We start from the raw sequence: 22,269 nt of genomic DNA on the forward strand, positions 1-22,269 counted from the left end.
CTGCTCGTACGTCCCCAACAGCGACAGGTGGTTGCTCATTCCCTGACACACTGAGAGAGAAAGAGAGGAGTGCACAACATCAGCTGCAGTTCCTCTAAAGGCCACTGGATGATGCAGTTTCCTGGTCTTTTGCCCTGAAGGGAACAGTAACCACTCTGAAGTGGACCTGTTTTGGCTTTTTCTGTTTTTTCGACTCTTGGATCTGTGTGATCTCATGGCTGCCGCATGTGCAGAAGCCCCGCCCACCTGCTCATCAGCTCATTAGAGATTTCTAATTAAAAAATTCAAAAATAATCTGTCATTTAGATATTTTTCTTTAAATATGTAACCAAAAGTCCTAAATATAATTTTAGACGCCTATATTTAGAGTTTCTTCACCACAGACACTCAGTCCTTTGGTGTCTCAAACAGGAGGGGATGTTTCAGAGTTCACAGGTAATGAAACTTAGTCATCAGGTCATTGTGTGATGTGTTCAGGGAAGCCCCGGACCAAAGCAGGAAGGTGTAATGCAGCTTTGAACCGTAAAAACGAGAATCGAACGAGTTGGGCGGCAGCTGTGGAGCCTGTGACGGTGTGAGGAATGAAGTCCGGCAGGTTAAAGATCAGCCACTTCCTGCTGAAACTAACACATCAGAGCTCAGGTTGCACTCAGAACTTCACCTGAAAGTCAGTGGAGGAGATCTGAGTGCAAAAGCAACCCGGTCACACGAGAAGCTCAGACTGTACCGACAGATTTTAAACTTCACATCACAGAGTGAGTTCAAACATCTAGTATGGTGACGGCCTCGGGCCTTTCTCACCTGTCCTGCAGGTTTTCCTCACACCTGATCTAAACACTGCAGTTCAGAGCACTAAGCTCCTGATGGTCTTTCACTCCAGTAACAGGTACAGGAACACGGTGCAGAGCAGCTGTGACCTGTCTCACCTCCACCTGTTGCCTCCACTCTCCTCAGACTTTAAGCAAACAGCGAACCGAGGACCTCTGAACATGTCTGGCTGCACACCGATTGGCTGTTCGCCCACTGTGACATCACAAAGATAACACAGCTGCTCTTCATCTGAAGGAAAGCGACCCATTGGTCAGGGCCGCGCAGAAAAGTTCAGACATGTGCTGTTACTGTACATGTGATGCAATAAAGTTAGCTAATGCCTGTTTCCTTCTATCCTATCTTCTTTCCTTCATTTATCAATTTATCCATCTCTCCTTCCTTTCTTCACTCCTTCTTTCTTTCTTTGTATCCTTCTTTTCCACTTTTTCTTTCATCCTTCCTTCCTTCCTCAACCATTTCCTCAGTCCTTTCCTTCTATTCCTATTTATACTCTTCCCTACATAGCAAAATGGGTATGGCCCACACAATGTGCTAACACATGGCCCACACACTGCAAAGAATGACGGCCCTTTGGTGGCCCAGATCTGGTTTGCCAGAGGTGGCCCACACATGGGCCAGCACAAGGCCAGCTGCAGACTCACTGCTGGACCTGTGCTGGCCCAGATGTCAGCCTAATGTGTACCTTAATCAAGCCATGTAATAACAACATGTACTGGAACATAATAGTGCAAAAGTAACATGATGAAACTCTGTTCAGAGAGTGAATGGACTGATTCTTATATAGCACTTCTCTACTCTCCCAGATTACTCAAAGTGCTCTATACAACATGCCACATTCACCCAATCAGACACTTTCTCTAAACTGAGTGCTTTCTAACTACATTCATATTCCTGACATGCTGACTGAAGGAATCAGGGATCAAACCCCTAACCTTCAGATCAGTAGGTGACCTGCTCTTCCTCCTGAGCTACAGCCACCGAGTGGTGAACCTGAGTAAACCCTCACTAGGTTTGGATAAAGTGTACACTCACAAACCTGTCAAACCTGCATTTGAAACCTTAGCTACCATAGCAGTATAGTATTGCAACATGGCATTTGGGTCTTCTGACTAAAATAGGAAAATAGGAACATAAATAGTGCCTCATTGCCAGACCTGGCGCACATCTGGCTGACATACACCCTGCCATGACACCAGTCAGTCAGAAGTGCCAGCTTGATGCCAGATCCGGGCCAGACCTGGTTTCTATGAGCCTGGACCACATACACCAAACCACAATCGGGTCAGATATGGCATGCCATCACATAGACAGTGCCATCTTGCCAGGCCTGGCCCACATCTGGATGAAATACCACCTAACACGCCAGAAGTCAGCCAGCAGTGCCAGCTTGATACCAGATCCAGCCCAGACCTGTCTGCTATGTGGGTTATTCTTCTTTTTTTATTTTAATTTTTTCCCACTTTTCTTTCTTCCGATCTTTCCTTGTGTTGTCTCCTCCCACTCACCCCCCCAATGTCCTCATCCTCATCTGTCCTCTCCCACTCATTAATCCCCATCTCTCCTCCAGCACTCCATCCTTTTCTGTGTTCCCAACATTCCCTTTTTTCCCTCCTTTCCTCAATTTCTTCTCTGTTTTCACAGTTTTATCACTAAACTCATCCTTTCTCGCGCCTCCCTTCCTTCCTTTCATGTTTTCATTCCAGTTAAAGCGCGATGACATTCACGACAACAAGACAACATGAATGTTTGGATTTCTTTGGATTCAAACACATTTTTGTTAACTTTAGAGGAAGCTCGGAAGTCTCATCTTGATAGAGGAAACCGACACTGAGGTCATCTCCTGTGTCTCTGTGAGTCCATCTTCAGACAAACCTTCTGATAATTTGGCACCTTTAGAGGATGTAAACAGGAAGTGTAATATAGTCATAGAGTCGGGAAGTTATCTGAACTGCAGGCGTGTTTGTTGGAAATTTAACTGCTCATATTTTGGCAAAATGACAAACGCAGCTAAACTGACTGTTTGCAGGGCTCCCATGCATGTGCAGACATGCAGCTGTCACCGGAGCGCTGACCTACTGGAGCATGAAGTCTTTGATGTGCACGCAGGTTTAAGGACAGCTGTCAGAAGCAAAAGCCAAAGATTTCTTCTAAAAGTGTAAATAAAGTGAATGTGAAGGAAAACGTAACATCCAGGACAGCGGCGTGTCGCGGTCGCTGCTGCAGCGCCGAGGTTATGTGGAGCTCGTGATAAGTGATAAAGAACGTTAAGGTATTAAAATATGACATCTCATAGTGATGGCATGCATCTGTACACACACACACACTTACACACACACACCCACAGAACTGTTTGTACAGAAACTGGTCTGAGCTGTCAGATTTTTGGACGTCATCCTCGACTGCTGCACGGTACACTGCATGTTAAAGTCCCTCCTCTGTGTACATATGTGTGTGTGTGTGTGTGTGTGTGTGTGTGTGTGTGTGTGTGTGTGTGTGTGTGTGTGTGCGCGCATTTTTCTTGGAAAGCCACAGAGTGCTCAGAACACACAGTTTCCCAGTAGCAGCTGTGCACTCAGCTCCTGTCAGTGTGTTTAACACCAAAACTCTGCAGGCATCTTCATGTTTCTGAAGATCAGCTGACTTCATGATGGATGGAAACTGAATTGAATCCACCTCAACAGCTAATCTAAGTCTCAGTCGCTCTGGGTTCTCCACTCAGGAGGAAGCTCCTGTGAACAAACTCAACCACGAGCCCAAAGCGTTTGCTCAGCCTCCAAACTCCACAGATTCCTGAATAATCAGCTGGACACGCTGAAACACGCCTGGTCCTCTAAAGCTCCGCCCACAGGCCTCAGGACCCTCAGAATCCACTGTGGGGACATCCAGAGTTCATCACAGGTCAGAGCTCAAATATAAGGATTTAGATTTAGGTGGATTAAACTGTCCAGCTGTGCACAGCTCCCACTCACACACGTTACCTGGGCAGGCTGCTCAGGTGTGCTAACAGCTGCCTAAGTTTGGCGGGAACTTGTTTTTTTTCCAGCCCACATCTTTCCCAGGCAGCAGCCCATGAGTCAGAGAGGTGGACCGGAGCTGTGGAGGGTGATCCTCCTGCCTCAGGCTGCAGGCCGGAGGCTCCACAGCCTGCAGCAGGTTGTTGTTGGGTCCTTAGCTCACAATAAATTAATGGTAAATAATATTGAACTGAATGTGTAGAGCCAACTGTGTCGGTTAAGCAGATTTTTCCAGATCATATTTTTCCTCAAATTTTTTCACACAGGAAGTGAAAACGTCAAAAATCTCGCTAGCTGAGCTCGAACGTTTTCCCGTTGAGGTGAGGAGGTAAATCTCTGCGGCCATGACACACAGGAGCAAATAGTGCATTACTTTCAGCGGCGGATTGATCGATGTGTGCGTGCTGAAGCAGACCTGCGGAGGCTGCACGTCGCCCCGTGGTTCGTGCACGTCAGCGATCGTCGCGCCGCCTTCTCGCAACTCAGATAAATCACGCGTGAATCAGAGTCAGACATGAAGAAACTGGATCAGTTAAATCCTCTTTATCCTCTCGTCTTCCTCCTCTGCCTCCGTGCTGACTCAGCACAGCGCCGGCAGGAGGAGAGACGGAGCGTTACTCTGAGAGGGAAAGTTTCTAAATCCCCTGATCCTGTAAAGCAGCAGCACTGTGTGTCTGTGTGTGTCTGTGTGTGTCTGTGTGCTGTGATTAGACAAACTGTTCTGTCAGGGTCAGGGTGCCACATTTATCTCTGTCAGCACGTCGTCTACCTCTTGTTTCTTCATGCTAGATTAGCGCAAAGACTGGGAACAGCAGGAAACTGTTAGCCTAACAGCACAGATATGAAACTTCTATGTGACTAGAAAATCACAATGGTTCCATTTTTATTTGATTCACGGTGTAACAGCTCGTACTGGGACTGCCTCACAGATGCTTTAGACATAAAAAACCTTAAAACATGATTTATAGATCATATTTTGGGGATTTTAAGTAATTCAGACATTAATTTATGAAACATTTTTATAGTTTTTTCCAAAAACTGAAGCTTTTAAATAGCTGCACAATAGAAACAATGGTGTTGACTTAAATATGAAGCCTTTTTAAAAAAACAACACAATATCTCAGCCTCATGATCAGTAATCCACTGATGTGATACGAACAATATGCAGATTGTTCAGGTACAGCAGGCTTACCTGTACTATTAAATATACTGAAAACAATCTTTACAAATAAATGTACAATACAGCACAATATGTGGCAGGCTAACAGTTTACAAGGCTAATGATTATAATATGAAATGACGAAGATAATGAAAGGAAACATTTTTAATGGAGCTCTATTTCTACATTTCTCACACATACTGCATAACTACCTCTGATTCTCATCAATAAAGCTGAGCTGAAGTTTCTCGTCTGTAAAGGAAACGTAAAAAAATGATTGCGTAGTCAGTTAAACGATTGATTTATATCACTGAAGCATGTGGAGAATATAATAGTGCACAAGTGTTTTGACAGTCAGATGAAAACACCGCAGAAAAAAATATGTTGTTGCTTTTGTGCTGCAGGTTTGTGATCAGTGGGAGTTTGACCTTTACTTCAAGGTTGGCAAACACAGATGTGTGCATGGACAGGACGCACGCTCAGTCGCACGTCAGCCAGCAAATCGCAGAATCCTGCTTTCACGTTTCCCTTTTCTTCATCGAACAGAAACAAACACTGATCGAGTCCAACACGCGGACGTAAAGAAAGGCAGCGAGGCCTGCTCAGTGCCGCCCGCTGTCACACCTTCCCAGAGTGTTTGAGCGGACAGGAAGTGGTTAAAAGCCTGGTTGTGTTGGGGAAGGTCGGGTTTGCTAGAGCGAGTCATTTCAGATAAGGCGAGTTTATCAGCCTGTTCTCATCATCAGAGTCAGCGGCGACGTGAATGTCTCCGCAAGCCGTGTCGAGCTTCAAGCCACAGTTTTCTCCCTTTACCTGCTAAATCACCATGGTAACAGGTGCCGAACACCTCACCTGGTCCGGTCATGTTTTACTTCAGTGTTCGGAGTAGTGATGATTTTATGACTGCCGCTTTACTGAAGCTGCCTGAACGTTCATTTGATGATTTGACTGTGATCTGCTGCTGGAAACACAATAAACACGTTTCCTCCTCTGTGATTGGTCACCAGATTAAAGACTCTGTTACTGTATATTTTCTAAATGTTACTGCTTTTTAAGCTCTTTATAGATTTGAATCATCATTTTATCATCTTCATCTGATAACATCTCTGACTCATTTTGTGCAGAACAGTCAGCCAACACTGGAAATACCCTTTCTTATGTGAGCACGCTCGGAGCCCGGGTTAACAGAGAACGTTAATAACCACCGTCTGACACCAGCCACCTCCAGCTCCGCCGGGCGGGTCACACGTCTCAGGGTGTCCTATCAGACCGTCGTTAGACGGCTGTTTTGTCTGCGTGCTGCAGGTTACTGACACTGCCCCCTGGTTTTCCTACGCACATCTGCAGCCAGATGTCCATGTCTTTACTACAAACCCAGCTCGCTGTGATCTGGATTCACATACGTGAGCAGGATAGGCGATCACATGACGTCCATCCAGGCTTTAATCTTCACGCTCACGGCATCTGAACACTCAGCGGTGCGACTGATGTTACAAAGGAAGATTAAACCATAATATTAAAGAAATATGAAGAAGGTAACGTTTTAAGTGACGAGGTGAATAAAACTGGAAAAAAATTAAGGCTTTAATAAAACTGATCATATTTGAAGCCGTGACTCATATCACAGCTCTGTCATTACAACAGGAGAGACTCTGATTGAGCACTTTTTTAAATGAATGCTTAAATGTGTGTAAACAGTTTTAGTCTTTTATTTCAAGGGCCTGAGAGGAAAGAATGAAAGCTGAATCCAAACACAGGTTTAAGCCACATTCAAATTTAACACGAGTTCAGCAGGTTGGAATAAATTAGCTGCTGTGGTTTAAGATACTCGTGCTTGTAGAACAACAGGATTGTTTGAAACTGCTGTCAGCCAGCAGGAAAAACACAAGCAGGAATAAAGTTGCTGCATTTCTGTCTGTCACTGAGCTCTGAGGTTCCAGGAATGGTGACGCTGTTGCTGAAGAATTGATTGGTATGTAGGCGAGATGTCATAGCTGCTGATCTCTAACCTGGAACAGGTTACCATGGTGATTTATCCCAGTCAGAAGTTACAACCTTTACAAAACCGAAAACTCAGGATTAAGCCTGACGTTAGCCGGATAAACTCAGGCTTCATAGTTCAGACCTCAGGCAGGTTCATGTTGTTTAACCAGTCGTGACTGTTTACTCCGTACTCTGAGACAACAAACCGCATTTCACCGATATGACTGTTTTATTCATGTTTCTATAGATATTGGAAGAATTTGCCGACAATAACTGCACAGCGAGAATCTGCACAGCCCTCATTAGCACCGTGTACCTGCACACAGGTGGGTCACCTGCCTGCCGTCAGCCGCCACTCTGCTTTCAGATCACAATCACAGCAGCAGCCAATCACAGCTCAGAGACGAGCAAAGAATTTATTCGTTTCACAAAAGATGGAGAGTCAGATAACGCACACGCACACACACACACACGCACACGCACACGCACACACGCACACGCACACACGCACACACACACACACACAGCAGTGCTTTTTCCTGTCTCATTGCAACATTCAAGGTTTTTCAGGACTTTCTGTCAGAGGAATGAAATGAGGTCACTGAGACGTATCAGTGTGTGTGTGTGTGTGTGTGTGTGTGTGTGTGTGTGTGTGTGTGTGTGTGTGTGTGTACATGTTTAGACACCTTTGTGAGGACAGAAGAGTGCAATGCTACTATACTTATGGGGACAAGATGTCGTCCACACGGGTTTGAAGGCATGTTTGAGGCTCACGATGTGGTGTTAGTGTCGGGGTTACCGTTGGGTTAGGTCAGGGCTCAGGGTTAGTGTAGGAGGCCAGGGACAGCATTATGTCAATGAGATGTCCTCATTAAGATATAAAAACGAGCGTGTGTGTGTGTCAGTATTGAATTAGCTGTAATGAGTGAAGTGCTGCTGACTCGTCTCTAACCACCTTCAGCATTCAGCACAATCAGGGTCAGTCACTCAGCACTGAGACCGTTTGTCCTCTTGTTGACGGTCTGAATCGACCAATCAGCTGCCAGAACACTCGTTACAAATCTGAACCCAAACTAAGTCAACAAGTCTGTGACGAGCATACACTTAATCTGATAATCTGATAGCTTATGGTGTAAGGAACACAAACAACTGAGGGTTTGGCTTAAACTGAATAAGAATGCTTCCTGCTGAAGGTTATCAGCGGTCATAATTAACAGCAGACAATGAAGAGTGAAAAGACCTGTCGGTCCACCTCCGCCTGCCAGCGTTCTCCTGCAGTCTGAGCAGCATCGGCCTGCAGAGCTGTGTGTCGTACTTTCAGCTACACAAACACGGCGACACAGCCGTTGCTATAAATCTGACAACGCTGAACCGTTGAAGGCGATCCCGTTCACTGAGCTCGGTGCCAGAGCTTTGTTCACAGCCGAGCTCGCTGCTAATGTTTCAGGTGAAACGAATCCAAACACGGTGATGAAGTTTATGTGGAGCTTCAGCGGGAGGATCAGCGATGTGTCTCATGTTGTTCTCACGTCCATCGCTCCTCCAATGAACTGTGAGTGTTTTCTGCTGATTCTAGGAACCCCGCCATTCTTCTCTGCTAACTCTTCTCCTGCTTTCTTTTCTTGGCATCTTTATTTATGCAGCTCATTGAAGCAGCTGAGCCCTCCAGCAGGAAAGACAACGCTCGGCGTTAAACAAAGTCAGAGCGGTCGGCGTCCTCGCTGTGAGGCGGCAGCTTCTTCACTGAGGACAGAAATCTGTCTTCATAAAAGATCAAAGACCAGCAGAGAGGAAAAGAGAGGAGCCGAAGATGGAGAGCCATCCTCGCTGTGACCTTCAGTTTCCCTCTCAGACACAAACACAGACAAAGAGACGAAAACAGAGTTCAGCCGAATTCACAAAACACCCGAGAGACGAGCTGGGTTTGTGATCAGGACGAACGAACACACACGCGCGCGCGCGCGCACACAGACACGCACACACTCACACACAGACACGCACACACTCACACACAGACACGCGCGCGCGCACGCGCACACACTCACACACAGACACGCGCGCACGCGCGCACACACGCGCACGCACACAGACACACACACACGCACGCACACACACACACGCACACACGCGCACACACACAGATAAATAAAGAGATGTAGAATTCTACAGATATGTTCGTGGATGCGATCCTGTCGTTGTTGTTCTTAGTAAATCGTTCCTTCACGTCTTCAAACTCCCAAACTCGTCGCATGTTTGCTGTGTTACTCACGGTGGTGTCACTGAAGCATGTTCAGGTTTCTGTGATGGAGAAATATTAGAAACATGCGTCACAGCTGCTTCACATCACTGTTTTTTCATATTTGCTTACAATAAGTCGTTTGACTGTCGCTCTCCTGATCCACTGAACTGCTTCAGTGATCCTACAGAGCTGAGCACAGGAAGCAGCCTGCAGCACACAAACAGCCGTTTCACTCGCAGTTAACACCAATCATCCACCTCACAGTGATCCAGCCTCACCCAGCGACGAGCGCACGAGCTCCATGTGGATATCTGAACAGCAGCGTCTGTTCCTAAAGCTCAGAGTGAACGATGAAACCCGAGCCCGTCCTGTTTCATCAGTTCTGATGGTTTTGGATTGACAGACGTTTCTGTTTTTATCCGACAGTTTATTTAAGCAGAAGCGGGCTGCGCTGCCAGGATGGAAATCATTATTCACTCCCAACAATAAAGAGCTCAAACCAATAAAAGCTCACGGTGAAACAAAGAGAATGAGATGGAAATCAATGGTCACCTTCCCTGCAGCAGAAATCAATGACAGCTTCCCATCGCTCTGCCGGGCCTCGTCTGAGCTTAAACTGCTGTTAAGTGCTTTCATCGATCTTTTTAAAAACCCACCACAGAAACACGTGAACATCGATCGAGAGCTGCACGGGTCCAGCCCGGCGAGCACCGAGGGCCGTCACCGTGATGCCTTTGCTTGTTTTTATGACTCTTATGTTTGCATTCAAACTGTGACGTGGCCTCGTCCTTTTAAAAAGGTCCAAGTGGAAGTAAAGACGGCGTGATGTTTAAAACTGCGCGGTGAGGCGTTACCAGTCTGTCTGCTGAAGAGTGCAAAAGTGTTCGTATCAGCACCGAGATCCAAACTTCACACCGCAGGGTGGAGACGCCCAATTTACCCAATCACCACCTGCAATCAGTGTGTGTGTGTGCGTGTGTGTGTGTGTGTGTGTGTGTGTGTGTGTGTGTGCGTGTGTGTGTGTGTGTGTGCGTGTGTGTGCGTGTGTGTGTGGCACAGATGTTTGTTCATATCAGACTTCATCCTGTCATGTTTACGGGAAACAAGACTGAAACTCAGAGAAGAGAGACAAACATAATGATGTCCTGCAAAATGCCACAACAGGAACACACACACACACACACACACACACACACGCACACACACACGCACACACACACGCACACACACACGCACACACACACACACACACACACACACACACACACACACACACACTGTCTTCAGGAATGTCTCAGCCAGCTGAGAGGGGCCGTCCTGCTAAACGCAGCCTCAGCAGGTCTGAGCTCAGCTGAGAAAATCTTCTTTCTGTTTCCTCATAAAATCATTTCCAGGCTCTGAACTTGTGACTTCAGAAACATTAAGTGTGATCCGTCAAACCGGTCCATCGCTGTCTCACTGTGATGATGTCATGACAAAAGCACATATAGAATGTGTGTAACAGCAGTTTGTGCAAACTGGATTAAGTAAGTGTTGCAATTGTGTTGTGTGCAGCTCTGGAGGCAGACCCGGGAACCGCGGGCTGCAGGTCAAAGCTTTCTGCACGACTTGCTTCATTTGTTGCCTCCAAATCTTTTCTTCCTCTGTTCACGTGTGTGTGCGCACCAGCTGCATGCACAGACACACAATCCTGTCCACCAGTGGAACCTCGTGAACACACCAACATCAGAAACTAATCGTTAGATCTGCAGGGTGTGTGTGTGCGTGTGTGTGTCTGTGAGGGTGTGTGTCCTGCCTGCAGCAGTGTTCGCAGGTCAGAGCGAGACTGTGCTTGTCTGCGAGATGGAAGCTGCTTCACTCTGACTCTGTTTCAGGAAAATTCCAGAAGGGCCCAACGAGTTTTGCCTCTCTGACAGGCAGCATGTGCTCCGACCTTTGGTACGCTGCTCCCAGCCACACAGATAACCTCTCTCTTGGGTTGGCACAGAGTAACCTGAGAGTTTCACCTAAAAAGCCTCTGATAGGCGCAGGCTGTGCGGCCCTGCAGCCTGACAGGAAGCTCTAAGCGAGCGAACTCTGCAAAGACCATCAGTTGTTTCAAAGAATTAATCAGTTAAATCTGATGATATTTGACTGAAAAACATTTACTTTCAGTCAGCGACACCAACAATCATCAGCTCCATGTCATGTCTTTGTCCTGTCTTCCGTCCCCGTCGCAGCAGATGGCCCCGCCCCTCCCTGAGCCTGGTTCTGCCGGAGGTTTCTTCCTGTTAAAAGGGAGTTTTTCCTTCCCACTGTCGCCAAAGCGCTTGCTCATACAAGTGCTGGGGTTTCCTCTGTTGTATTGTTGTAGGGTCCACCTTACAACATAAAGCACCCTGAGGCGACTGTTGTTGTTATGCTGCATAAATAAAGCTGAACTGAATCCACACTCAAAAAAAGAAATTGGGTGGTTGTTACATGTACAAGATTCAAACTTTGAACTAAATAATTTCTATGGTGAACGTAATTAAATCATGTAGCATCTGCATGAACTTCAGCAACTTAATTTGTTCTTGTTGAGATGACCTGATACAATCTAGTAAGAGCGGTTATTTGCTGGACTCACGCAATTCACAAGATCACATTAGATGTCAAACTGCAGGAAAATCACTGGAGTTTTAAGAGGCAGACAGCTACACCCACACCACGCGTATGCTCTCGCTATTTATTGTGGTTTAACCTGTCAAGGACAAAAACGTACAGAGAAGTCTGCATCAAGCCTTGAAATCACAGCTTTCCTAGTTTTAAGCCTGGAGTGACAGCTTGGTGGTGTGATGGTCAGTGCTGGTGCCTCACAGCAAGAAGGGCCTGGGTTCAAATCCACAATCTGGCCAGTTTGCAGTGTGTAATTAGAGTTCGGTTAGTTGGTAATTCTAAACTACCCATGAGTGCAAATGGTTGTTTGTCTCTATGAAATCATCAACCCCCACATTGGTTCATTAAGCACGACTAGCAGTAATCGCCTTGATTAGCAAAGTAATTCTTCAAACAACAAGATTTCATTGAGTTCTCCTGAAGTTTTTAACTTGTGTAGAATCAATTAAAACAGATTTCACTCTACATACTTAAATAAATCACTTTAAGTCAATATAAGCATACTACGTTGATCCAACGTAATCCGATTACATTTAACCACCAAATGCCAAATGTGTTGGTCTGACATGGTCAAAAATGGGTTTTTGTACTCGGTTAAATCTTGTGGGAAAAGGTGCCGTGATTAAATTGTGTTCATCCAACAACAGATTTTTTTGAGTGAATGCACCACAGTGGGTTTTAAATCAGTCAATCAAAATGTGACTGAAGTGCTGACTGTCAGCTTTAACTCAAGGGGTTTAATAAAAACACTGCACAGCTGTGCAGACTCTCACACTTTCACAGGCTCAGAACCAGCTGGACAGGTGAGACCTGCTCCCTCGTTGTTGGAGCCAAGTCCAGGCCGATATTTTACTCAGTTACATCATGCCATATTTAAGTATTTGTCATGATCTTTAAGTTTCTATTATGATCTTGATCATTTTATTGTTATTTATTGTTATAATGTAATAGGCTGTGCTCCATAAATTAATCCTGCTTTGTTAGTCTGTTGTTGTTGTAAAGTGTTGGTGGATGTCGTAAAGGGGGTGTGTATTTGGCCCACATGCGGAGGGGTGTGGGTAAAAAAGGTTAAGTAAGCAAGCAGGACGTGGAGCAACAGTTTTCTGACCGTCGCCGTTTTAATGTTATTTTTGTTATAACATAAAGGGAATATAAACGGAGCTCCCACCAGAGGCATTTGTTTTGTACCTTTCGATTTGTATGGAAAATAAATGTTTTGCCCCTTTTTTCCTTCGCCTCGTTTTTTGCTACCGGAAGGCATCCAAGCGACTTAACAAGAGCACGAGTCAGAAACTTTACGTTCTGCAAAGAAGGACCGAAGGTTGCCGCTATACTCGTTGTTCCCTGAGCCACGAGAAGGATCTGGATTTAATCCCATCCAACTTTCCTGAAAGGGTCAATACAGGCTCCAAACAGACTCGGATGCTGAGGGACGTCCTAAACTGTGTCACTGTACAAAACCTCATGGACCTGACTGCATGTCAGGAAACCGTTCTAAATGATTTCACTGAGGGATGCTTCAGACCAGTTAGCATCCATGTGGTCACCTCACCCTCAACCAGCAACGTCTCAGTCACCTCCTCCTCCAGCCACGGGGACAAAGACGCATTTCTGAGCCAGCTGAGACACTGAAACTCTCCCAATATCCTGAGTCTGCCCTGCAGCTCCTTCCAGGAGGACATACATCTCAACTAGGAGCCTCCAGGTGAGTCAGGTACCTGTCTCAGTGTAGAAGAGCAGCGGCTCTCCTCTGAGCCCCTCACCCAGTCTCTAAGGTGGAGTCCAGAGACCTTTGAGGGGAGGCTCGTTCCTGCTGCCGTGTCATTACATGCAGTTTGTGACAATCATCAACTGTTTATCTTCCATGCAGATACCTGCAGGCTGCAGGTGTGAAGCCCGATGAGGGCTGCGTGTGAGCTCCAACCTTCAGAGCCCGACCAACAGAGACAGCAGGTCGTAAGAAAAGCCTCTAAAGCACCGAGTGGGGTTTGTGTGATGGCGTGCGGGCACGCAGGTACACGAGTGGCCTGTATAATCCGGCGAGCACTTTCTCAGCTCCATTATTGACATTTTTCACATTCCTGCTCTGAAAATCCCACAGGCTGCTCTTGACGGGCGTTAGCCGCCGCCGCTGGGAAACCTACCACACACAGCGTCTCTCAGTCATTACAACAGCAACAAGGACTTAACTCGCCAACGCAGTTAGATTCAAGTTCTCGTTCCCACCTGCAGCTCCCAGCAGTCTGGAGCGAGTCCCATCGGTGACTCAGCGCTGGTGAAAATGACATTTCAGCGTGACAGCTGATATCTGTGTGAATACCTCAGTGAAACTGACACAAGCCAAAAACAGCTGCGACTCACTCAACCACCTAAACACAGGTTTACACACCTGTGGAAACACCTGAGTGTTTACATGTGGTGGAAACGACCACAAAGACGCAGAAACAGGAGGACAAAGGAGGGGGGAACAACTAAGCTGTAGTGCCTCTTCACCTCACTGTGCAATACCTTTTGTGCAATACTTTTGTAAATAGTCAACGGTGCAATAGACTCAATACTTGAAATGTGCAATTCACTTGTATTTTTATTTTTATTCCTATTTATTCTATTTATCCCCTTCGTATATTTTATTTATATTGCCTCTGTATTTATATATATGTGTGTGTGTATAACTCTGTAACTTCTGTCGGTGCTGTGCTTTTTTGGAAATCGAATTTCCCAGAGGAACCCACCCGAGGGATTAATAAAGTTCTATCTTATCTTATCTTATCTTAAACCCAAAACAAAGCATCATCACGTTCATCTACACACACACACACACACACACACACACACACACACACACACACACACACACCTGCATCAGTGTGACACGTGTACTAAAGTTCACCTTCACCTCGTTGTGCTGGTGGCTTCTTCCTGCTGTCGCTGCTCACAGGGAGTCAGTGATTGTTGGGGTTCAGTGATGACAGTGTGGAGTCGTTACAGTAACTTAAAGTAATTTAACTGACTGCACAGCATTAGGGTGGTGGTGTGGTGGTTAGCATCATCGCCTCTCAGTACGCAGGCCTGTCTATACTCTGGCTTCCTCCCACAGTCCAAACACGTGATGTGAGTGTGGACGGTTGTGTGTCTGTGTGTGGCCCTGTGATAGGCTGGAAGCCTGTCCAACGTGTACCCCGCCTCTTACCCCACGCCAGCTGGGATAGACACCAGTGACCATGATCTGGAGGAGAAGAAGAAGGATGTGCGGGCGGAGAGCATCGCCGCTCTGACACGATGCTGGCACGTTCAGCTACCATCACATCAGACGTCCTCACACACGCACACAAAAGCTCAATCATCAGTGTGTGGTTCGCTTTGATTCATGAGGAAAAGCTCAGCGTGTCCGGCCCCTCCTAAACCAGCAGCCAATCAAAACTCTTGAATCGAGGCAGGACTCGGAGAGCTTTGGGAGTTACACCGCTGACCTCGGCTCAGTTTTTGGGGTGTTTTTCAGTCGGGCCGATTGTTGTCGTACTTTTTTTAGTCAGTGCAGCTCGGCTGGGTATGTTAACAGCATTACCATGGTTACCGCCAGGCTCCAACGTCTTCTTTATTATTGGAGTCGAGTTTCACTTACACACACAGCCAAGGTCTTTCCAAAAAGTCAAACTCAATGGGAACTCTCACACACACACACACACACACAGATGCTCTGTGCAGCCACAACAATCAGTGTTTGATGATTTACTGCAGCTGAAGCTGGATCAGAAACACAGAAAGCGAGCAGCTGCTCTCTCCCAGCACACACAATCAGCAGAGAGTGCAGCCAATCAGAGCAGCTGGTGTCATCAGAGAGACACGCTTAAAGTCTCCGAACAGCTCAGTGTAGAAATCTGATTGTTTTTGTGTTCAAACTTAAAAACTGAGAGGACGTTGGTGTGTGTGTGTGTGTGTGTGTGTGTGTGTGTGTGTGTGTGTGTGTGTGTGTGTGTGTGTGTGTGTGTGTGTGTGTGTGTGTTTGGGACAGAGACTGGGTCAGTGTGAGACTTTAGTTTGTTAACTGGTAATTATGTGACAGTGCAATCAGCTCATTTACACAGTAACATGAAATTAATGCAGCCAGTTACTTTCTCTGGCAAGTAATTAAGTCATCTACACCATTACTTTTAAGGGAAGTAACTTGTAATATGTAACAGATTACTTCTTCGCTGGTTTGTGGCGATACAGTCCATGAAATAATCACATACAATCTTTCTTTTCTTTTCGTGCTTGAGGTCATGAATATGTCAGCGCTGCATTTCACAGGACAAATTTCCTGAGGTGTGTTTCTAGTAAAGAGAGCGTCACCATGGCAACCAGGAAAACAAAGATGGAAAAAAGACATGGCAGCCATTTTTCTCAACCCAACTAGCACATCGTCATGACAAAGCGACACATTTGTACCTGCTTTTATATTTAAAGTGAATACAAACTCTGAAACACACAGTGTGTGTCTGAAACACACACACAGCTTTTTGCTGTTTAACGAGCACATGTGAGGCTGCACTGATGAACTGTTGTGTTCAGAGACACCAAATAATGTTGCGGAGCGTGAATCAAAATACAAATTGTTTTCTGGTAAAACAAGACAAGGTCGTGATTATCTCACCAACTGCCATGAGACTGGGTTGACTTGTTTGGTCGCCATCTTTGGTTTAATGACATGAGAGAATTTAACCCTCAGTCTTGGCCTGCAGGCACTCTGCAGTGAAACAACGGCCCATTCTCAACAATGACAGTCACACAAATACACTCAGACTCACTCAAATCCTCCTGCTAATCAAATTGTGTTTGAAACAAAGATGGAACACAGTCAGCTGTTTTCACTTATTACACACACACACACACACACACACACACACACACACACACACACACACACACACACACACACACACACACACACACACAAAACTCTAATCTCAGCAGAGCAGCCTGAATGGTCTGACATACACTGAAATCTCCCATAATGCCCTGCAATCCAACCAGAAACTGTCAAAATAAAAGGTTAACCTGAGAAATTCTCAAAAATACAACATTCATTTATCAGCCGTGTCATTTCCTGTTCTTTCTGAGGCGCAGGTTAAGCTTCCCGAGGAAACACCGGGGCTGATGGGAACTGTGGCACTGTGGGATCAATGACAATGATCGATAGGTTTTACAGGCTGCATTTAATCCTGGATGAAGTTTTTTCTAACGCTCCTTCCTGTTTACATCCTGCCTGCTGCTGTAGTTTATGATGCGTTCAAAGAAACGTCGTATTTTTAAAATGTATTTATTTCTAATGTGAAGCCCCTCCCCTTCCTGCTGAGGGTTTCCTCCTCTTGTTAATAAACTAATAACTGACATCACATCCTGCCTTATCTCTGGGATCTGTGCCCAAGACCTCGCGACATGTTTTTCCAAACTGGGTTTAAAAGTGAACGTCCAGCACGTTCATGGATGCAGTGCAGGAGGACATGCAGAGGCTGGTGTGGCAAGAGGGCTGGGGCAGGAGGAGATGGAGGCGGATGACTTCTGAAAGGAGCAGAAAGAGGAAGAAGATCGGCTGTGTCTTCTCTAAAATCTAACTTGCATGTTATTTATGATGCTGAGCCTCGTGTGCTCTTTCCACTCTGAGCTGTGAGTGGGGATTTCTTCTCTTCGATTAAGTTACATTATCGCCTCGGTAGTTCCCACAGCACATGTGGTGTGGGATGTGGTAAACCCACAGTGCTTTTCCAGGCTGTACAACCTGCATTCACTATTTCACACACACACTCAGTGCTACAGGTCTGCACAGAGCCCAAAGGATGCTGAAGGACCTCAGTCACATCCTGTTCTCTAACCACCTGCTGCCGTACGTCACACCTCACAGCAGCTTGTCTGCTCACTGAGACACTGTGGACTCGTCCTGCACACGTCACAACTTCTCACAACCAAGATATACAGACTCGTGTGTTTATGGGTCAGTAATAAGAACTAAACCACCATGAGCCCGGAGCTCTCTGCTCTGAGCATCCCCACACTCATCTAATCAGACCCCACACTGACCCACTCCACCCAGGATGTGAACTCATTCTCGTCCTCCTCTCTGATGAGGTTATCGTTCCCTGTGGGACGTCTGTCTCATGGAGAATGTGGGAGGAGCAGAGACAGTTTAAGCCTCACAGCATGGACGCAGGCCGAAGCCATCAATCACCGATCAGTCAGAGAAACGAGCTCCTGCAGGTTTCTGATGGAGATCAATGAGCGAGAAAAGAAGGAGAAAACTACAACATGTACTCAAAGTACTACAATACGAGGAGAATGCACATTACATAAGGAGCTGAGAGCATCAGGGATGGAACTGTGGTGGAGTTTACGTCTATATGGACTGTAATGTTCTCTTTATGATCTGCTGTTGTGTACGTTTGTGTCTGTGCAGAATAACGTGTTTGTGTTGCTGTGAACCTCGGGTGTTTCACTCAAATTACAACAACAATAATCACACAATGGTTGATAAAAGCTCCGCCCCTATTGTTGTGGCCGAGCGTGTGACGCAATCACTGATTTCGGTAAAGACCACCGACAGTTACGACTCGGCGTAGGAGAACACCATCACAGAGCAGAGCAGGCATCAGTAACAAAAGAAGGAGCTGGGTGGAGGTGGGCTGCAAAGCAGCTTGCAGATGAGCAGCAAACATTAGCTATATGTGAATGAAAGTCCCAAATGTGACCAGAGGAGCCTGTTAGACCCACAGCAGAGAGCAGAGCGAGTGCCCTCCACCAGAGTCAATGCTTTGTCTGACAGTCTTAATGAAAGTCACATGGGCTTCTTCTTTGCTCCACCTTTCTGCAAACTTTCATTCAGCCTGATGCTTGTATGCATTGTGAGTCATGCAGACAGACTAATCGCACTGATCACTGCTCCAAATCCAAACAGAAACGCAGGCATTACACAAATGCAGCTGTGGAGCTGAGATCCTCACGCTGCAACATTTTCCACCTTTCACTTACAGTTTTTTACAGACGCTAGGACACATGTCTCAATACTTAGGTCACTTTTGCAAAACTCTTCACACAATCCTCCTAACTGACCTTCAGCTTGGCAAAGCAGTTCATTTCACATTCAAAATGCACTACAACTACCAAAACACTTCATTCAGGTCTCAAATAAACTCATTCTTCCAGAACACTAGCAAAGGTTGACAGCCGACAAACACACTTTGTCACCCACAAAACAATGACCTAAAAAACACTAACAACATGTTACACAGTGTTTTCTTGTGTAAAACAAGGACACATCTCTGTTTATAATTTCAATATATGTTACTGGAATGAATCAGACATCATGCAGAATTCGTTAATATTTGTTTATGTATTTTTATTTTTCTGCACTAAGTAATCCCAAAATACAAGAATTTGTATACACACCATCCACTGATACACATACAATAGTAATGCTAATCTACTCGGTCTCCTCCATTTGGCCACAGGTTCTCATCCACATCACATCTTATGTCATCCAGGGCAACACACCTAGGAAAGAATCTTCTGGCTGCCAGAATTGAAGGAGTTGAACAATTGAAGGAGTAACACCTGTGTAGATGTTCATCTACAATGAGAATCAGCTGTGGCTGGTTAAACTGCATCTTTAGATTGGAAATATGTTTCAATAAAATATTGATGTTGAATTTTGCTGTCTTATTCAGTTTTGCATTGTGTTATTGTTTTGGCCATAAGTTTAACAGTTTTGAAAACAGTATGTAAGCACATGCAAAATGTCCTGTACCTACAAAGATTTTTGGCAGTTGTTGTGTCTGAGTGAGAAAATAATTCATGAAATTTGAGAGATGTAGTCATTGAATGCATTTTGTGCCAAAACAATGATAACTGGTCCTCAGTTTAGCCCACATAGACTTCTGTTGTGCTCACTGTGTGAGGAGTTTTGCAAACGTGACCTAAGTATTGAGACATGTGTCCTAGCGTCTGTAAAAAACTGTAAAGCCTGATTATCATTTAAAACACGTCAGCCTCTCACATGTCACGTGTCTCATTATTAGGAGTATTACAGATGAACTGCACTCTGATGTCCCTGTGCTGTTTGGGAGACGCATGTTCTCTGTGGGGGAGACGCGAGCTTTGGCTCAGATGCAAAGCAAACACGAGAGGAAATGAAGGTTTAATTGGCGATGAGCGTCAGTGTGTGTGAGTTTAAACTTCTTCAGCCGCGAGCTTCCACAAACTTTCTCCACGCATGGCTCCATCTCTGGCTCAGACACACCGCCTCTGACATTCACTTTTTACTGTTTATTACAGGTGTGTTAAACCTGCGATCAGTCCTCCACGCTCACCCGCGGAGCTGAGTGGACAGCAGAGTGACCTGCTGTCCGCACACGGTCACCTTTAAAGGCACACCTGATTTGTGTCTGTTCGAGCTTCTTCATGCATCTGTTTTTAACTGTGTTTATTCGCTCTGCTTTTAATTTGATTCCGGTGCAAACATTCCTCTCACACTTCTTTCATTTCTGTATCCGTCCTCCTCCCTCCCTCTCCCGGGTCACATCCCTCCGACCCCTCTGTGAGATGTAATCTGCCCGCGGGCCTCCTGTGAGTGGCGGAAGCACCTCCTGGGGAGAAGCGGAGCCTCCTCGGCTGTGTCTGAACCCGCAGAGCAGTCTGACCTGTTAATTCCAGTTAACTCCAATTTAGAGGCTCGTACTTCCTCCTGTGAGGGATCCGATCGGCGGAATCACTCTGATGTTACATTCATTTGATATCACGGAGGAAAAGGTCACTTCCTCAGCATGTACAGTAACTTTAAAGGTTTAACATTTAAGACCGCGTATAGATCTGAGTCGTGACTCTGATGTTCGAACACGCGTGTTTTCCTCTGTGGAATACTGCCCCGGACCTTCTGATCCTGAATCAGTTGTAATGATCATTTCTGCAGGCTGTCTCACTCTGACTCTGAAACCACTTTGCTCCAGTTTCTGTACTTTTACACGAGCTCTGAGACCCCAGGTCACATGTGTGATCCCGACGCCCGCGGAGCGGCTGAGCCGCAGCGGTGCCCTCAGCGGGGACACACCAACTTTTTAACCCACCCCGGAGCAACGTCCCCGGTTCCTACCTCTCCTGTCGGGAGTGGTGCAGCAGCAGCGGCCGAGCAGCAGCAGCAGCAGCGCCGCTCCTCCTCCGCAGAGAAGCTTCATGTCCGCGGTTCGATCCTAACTCTGGTACTCGGAGTGTGCGTGAAGTGCGTGGACGGACTCCTCCATGAGCAGCAGGTACAGCAGAGACTGATCTCCAGAGCGTCCTGCAGCTGAATGACGGCTCCGAGCTCGGAGCGGGGAAGTCCACACCTCCTCCACCTCCACCCACACCTCCTTTTCAAATCCATTTAGCTTTATTGACATGACACCCAAACCCGCGTGTCCGTGCGCACAGGAACACAAAGGATCGACTTTCATTAAGCTGTAAAACTGAAGTAAGATCAGCGGAAATGCGAAGATAATAAGACACCAACTTCTCACTTTATGAACGGGAAATTGTGGAAATGTGGAACAACACGCACTGTGGGCTTTATCCACTAATGACTGAACACTGTGAAGAAAAAAAAGAGTGACAGAGGGGTCGCAGCCCGGTGTCGTCCGTGACTCTGACACTGACTCACATCGTGTTCTTTATTCAAACATTTTGATATCATTGTTATTAAAACTCCGAATCTCACTGATTTACTTTAATCCTGAACAGAAAATCAGTTTCACTGTTGAATTTTGTTCCTGGTTCATTTGTTTCTCAGATTAGTAAAAACATCTTTTCAGTTTGTTATTTGCGTCTTACACAAAAATACAACTTTTAGCTGTAATGAATTCTTTTTCTAAATGTCTAAAATACTTTTGTTTCCTTGTTTTCTGGCAGGTGCTCCGGTAACTGAGCTCTGACTTCTTATTTCTAAAACGCTCGTTGAGTTTTTCTGCTTCTGTGTTTTGCCTGTTTTATCCCGCAGGTGTACGAACATCTCCAAACATCTTCACAATATTTTGCAAACACACAAACAGGAGGGACCCGAAACTCAAACAGTTCTCATTGTGAGTCTGATTTAGACTCACAATAAAGAAAGTGTATTTTTCTTTCCTCTTTGGGTCCCCCTGGTGGCCACGAGCAGCGTGGCGTGTGGATGTTTGAGACGAACAGGTGAGTGAAAGTGAACCACAGATGAGCTGGTTTCATGATCCTCTCTGCATCTGACAGTTTGGGTAAAACTAAAATCTGGTAACTTTAGACTCATGTTGAATTATGAAGCATTTCTTCAGAGAACATGGAATAAATGCAGTTTGAGTCAGGTGGGTCACTCAGCACTGTGGCCTCACAGGCTGCAGGTTCCTGGTTCGAACCCTGGCTGAGTTTCCGTGTTG

General features: G+C 46.0%; 1 protein-coding gene across 1 annotated transcript in view; it reads right to left on the bottom strand.

Annotated features, from left to right (window-relative positions):
- The window catches only part of LOC113029559 (melanoma receptor tyrosine-protein kinase-like), a 41,072-nt gene extending 19,873 nt beyond the window's left edge, over positions 1-21,199 (bottom strand). The window contains exons 1-2 of the mRNA XM_026180470.2: positions 20,982-21,199; positions 1-50 (exon numbers count right to left, since the gene is read on the bottom strand). The exon at positions 1-50 is cut by the window's left edge and continues 102 nt beyond it. Of these exons, the coding sequence (XP_026036255.2) occupies positions 1-50; positions 20,982-21,063 (132 nt within the window). The 5' untranslated portion in view covers positions 21,064-21,199. The remainder of the gene's footprint in view (positions 51-20,981) is intronic.
- Positions 21,200-22,269: the final 1,070 nt, after the last annotated feature.

The sequence above is a fragment of the Astatotilapia calliptera genome, chromosome 9 (genome assembly GCF_964374335.1).
Source record: "Astatotilapia calliptera chromosome 9, fAstCal68.1, whole genome shotgun sequence".
Classification (NCBI taxonomy): Eukaryota; Metazoa; Chordata; class Actinopteri; order Cichliformes; family Cichlidae; genus Astatotilapia; species Astatotilapia calliptera.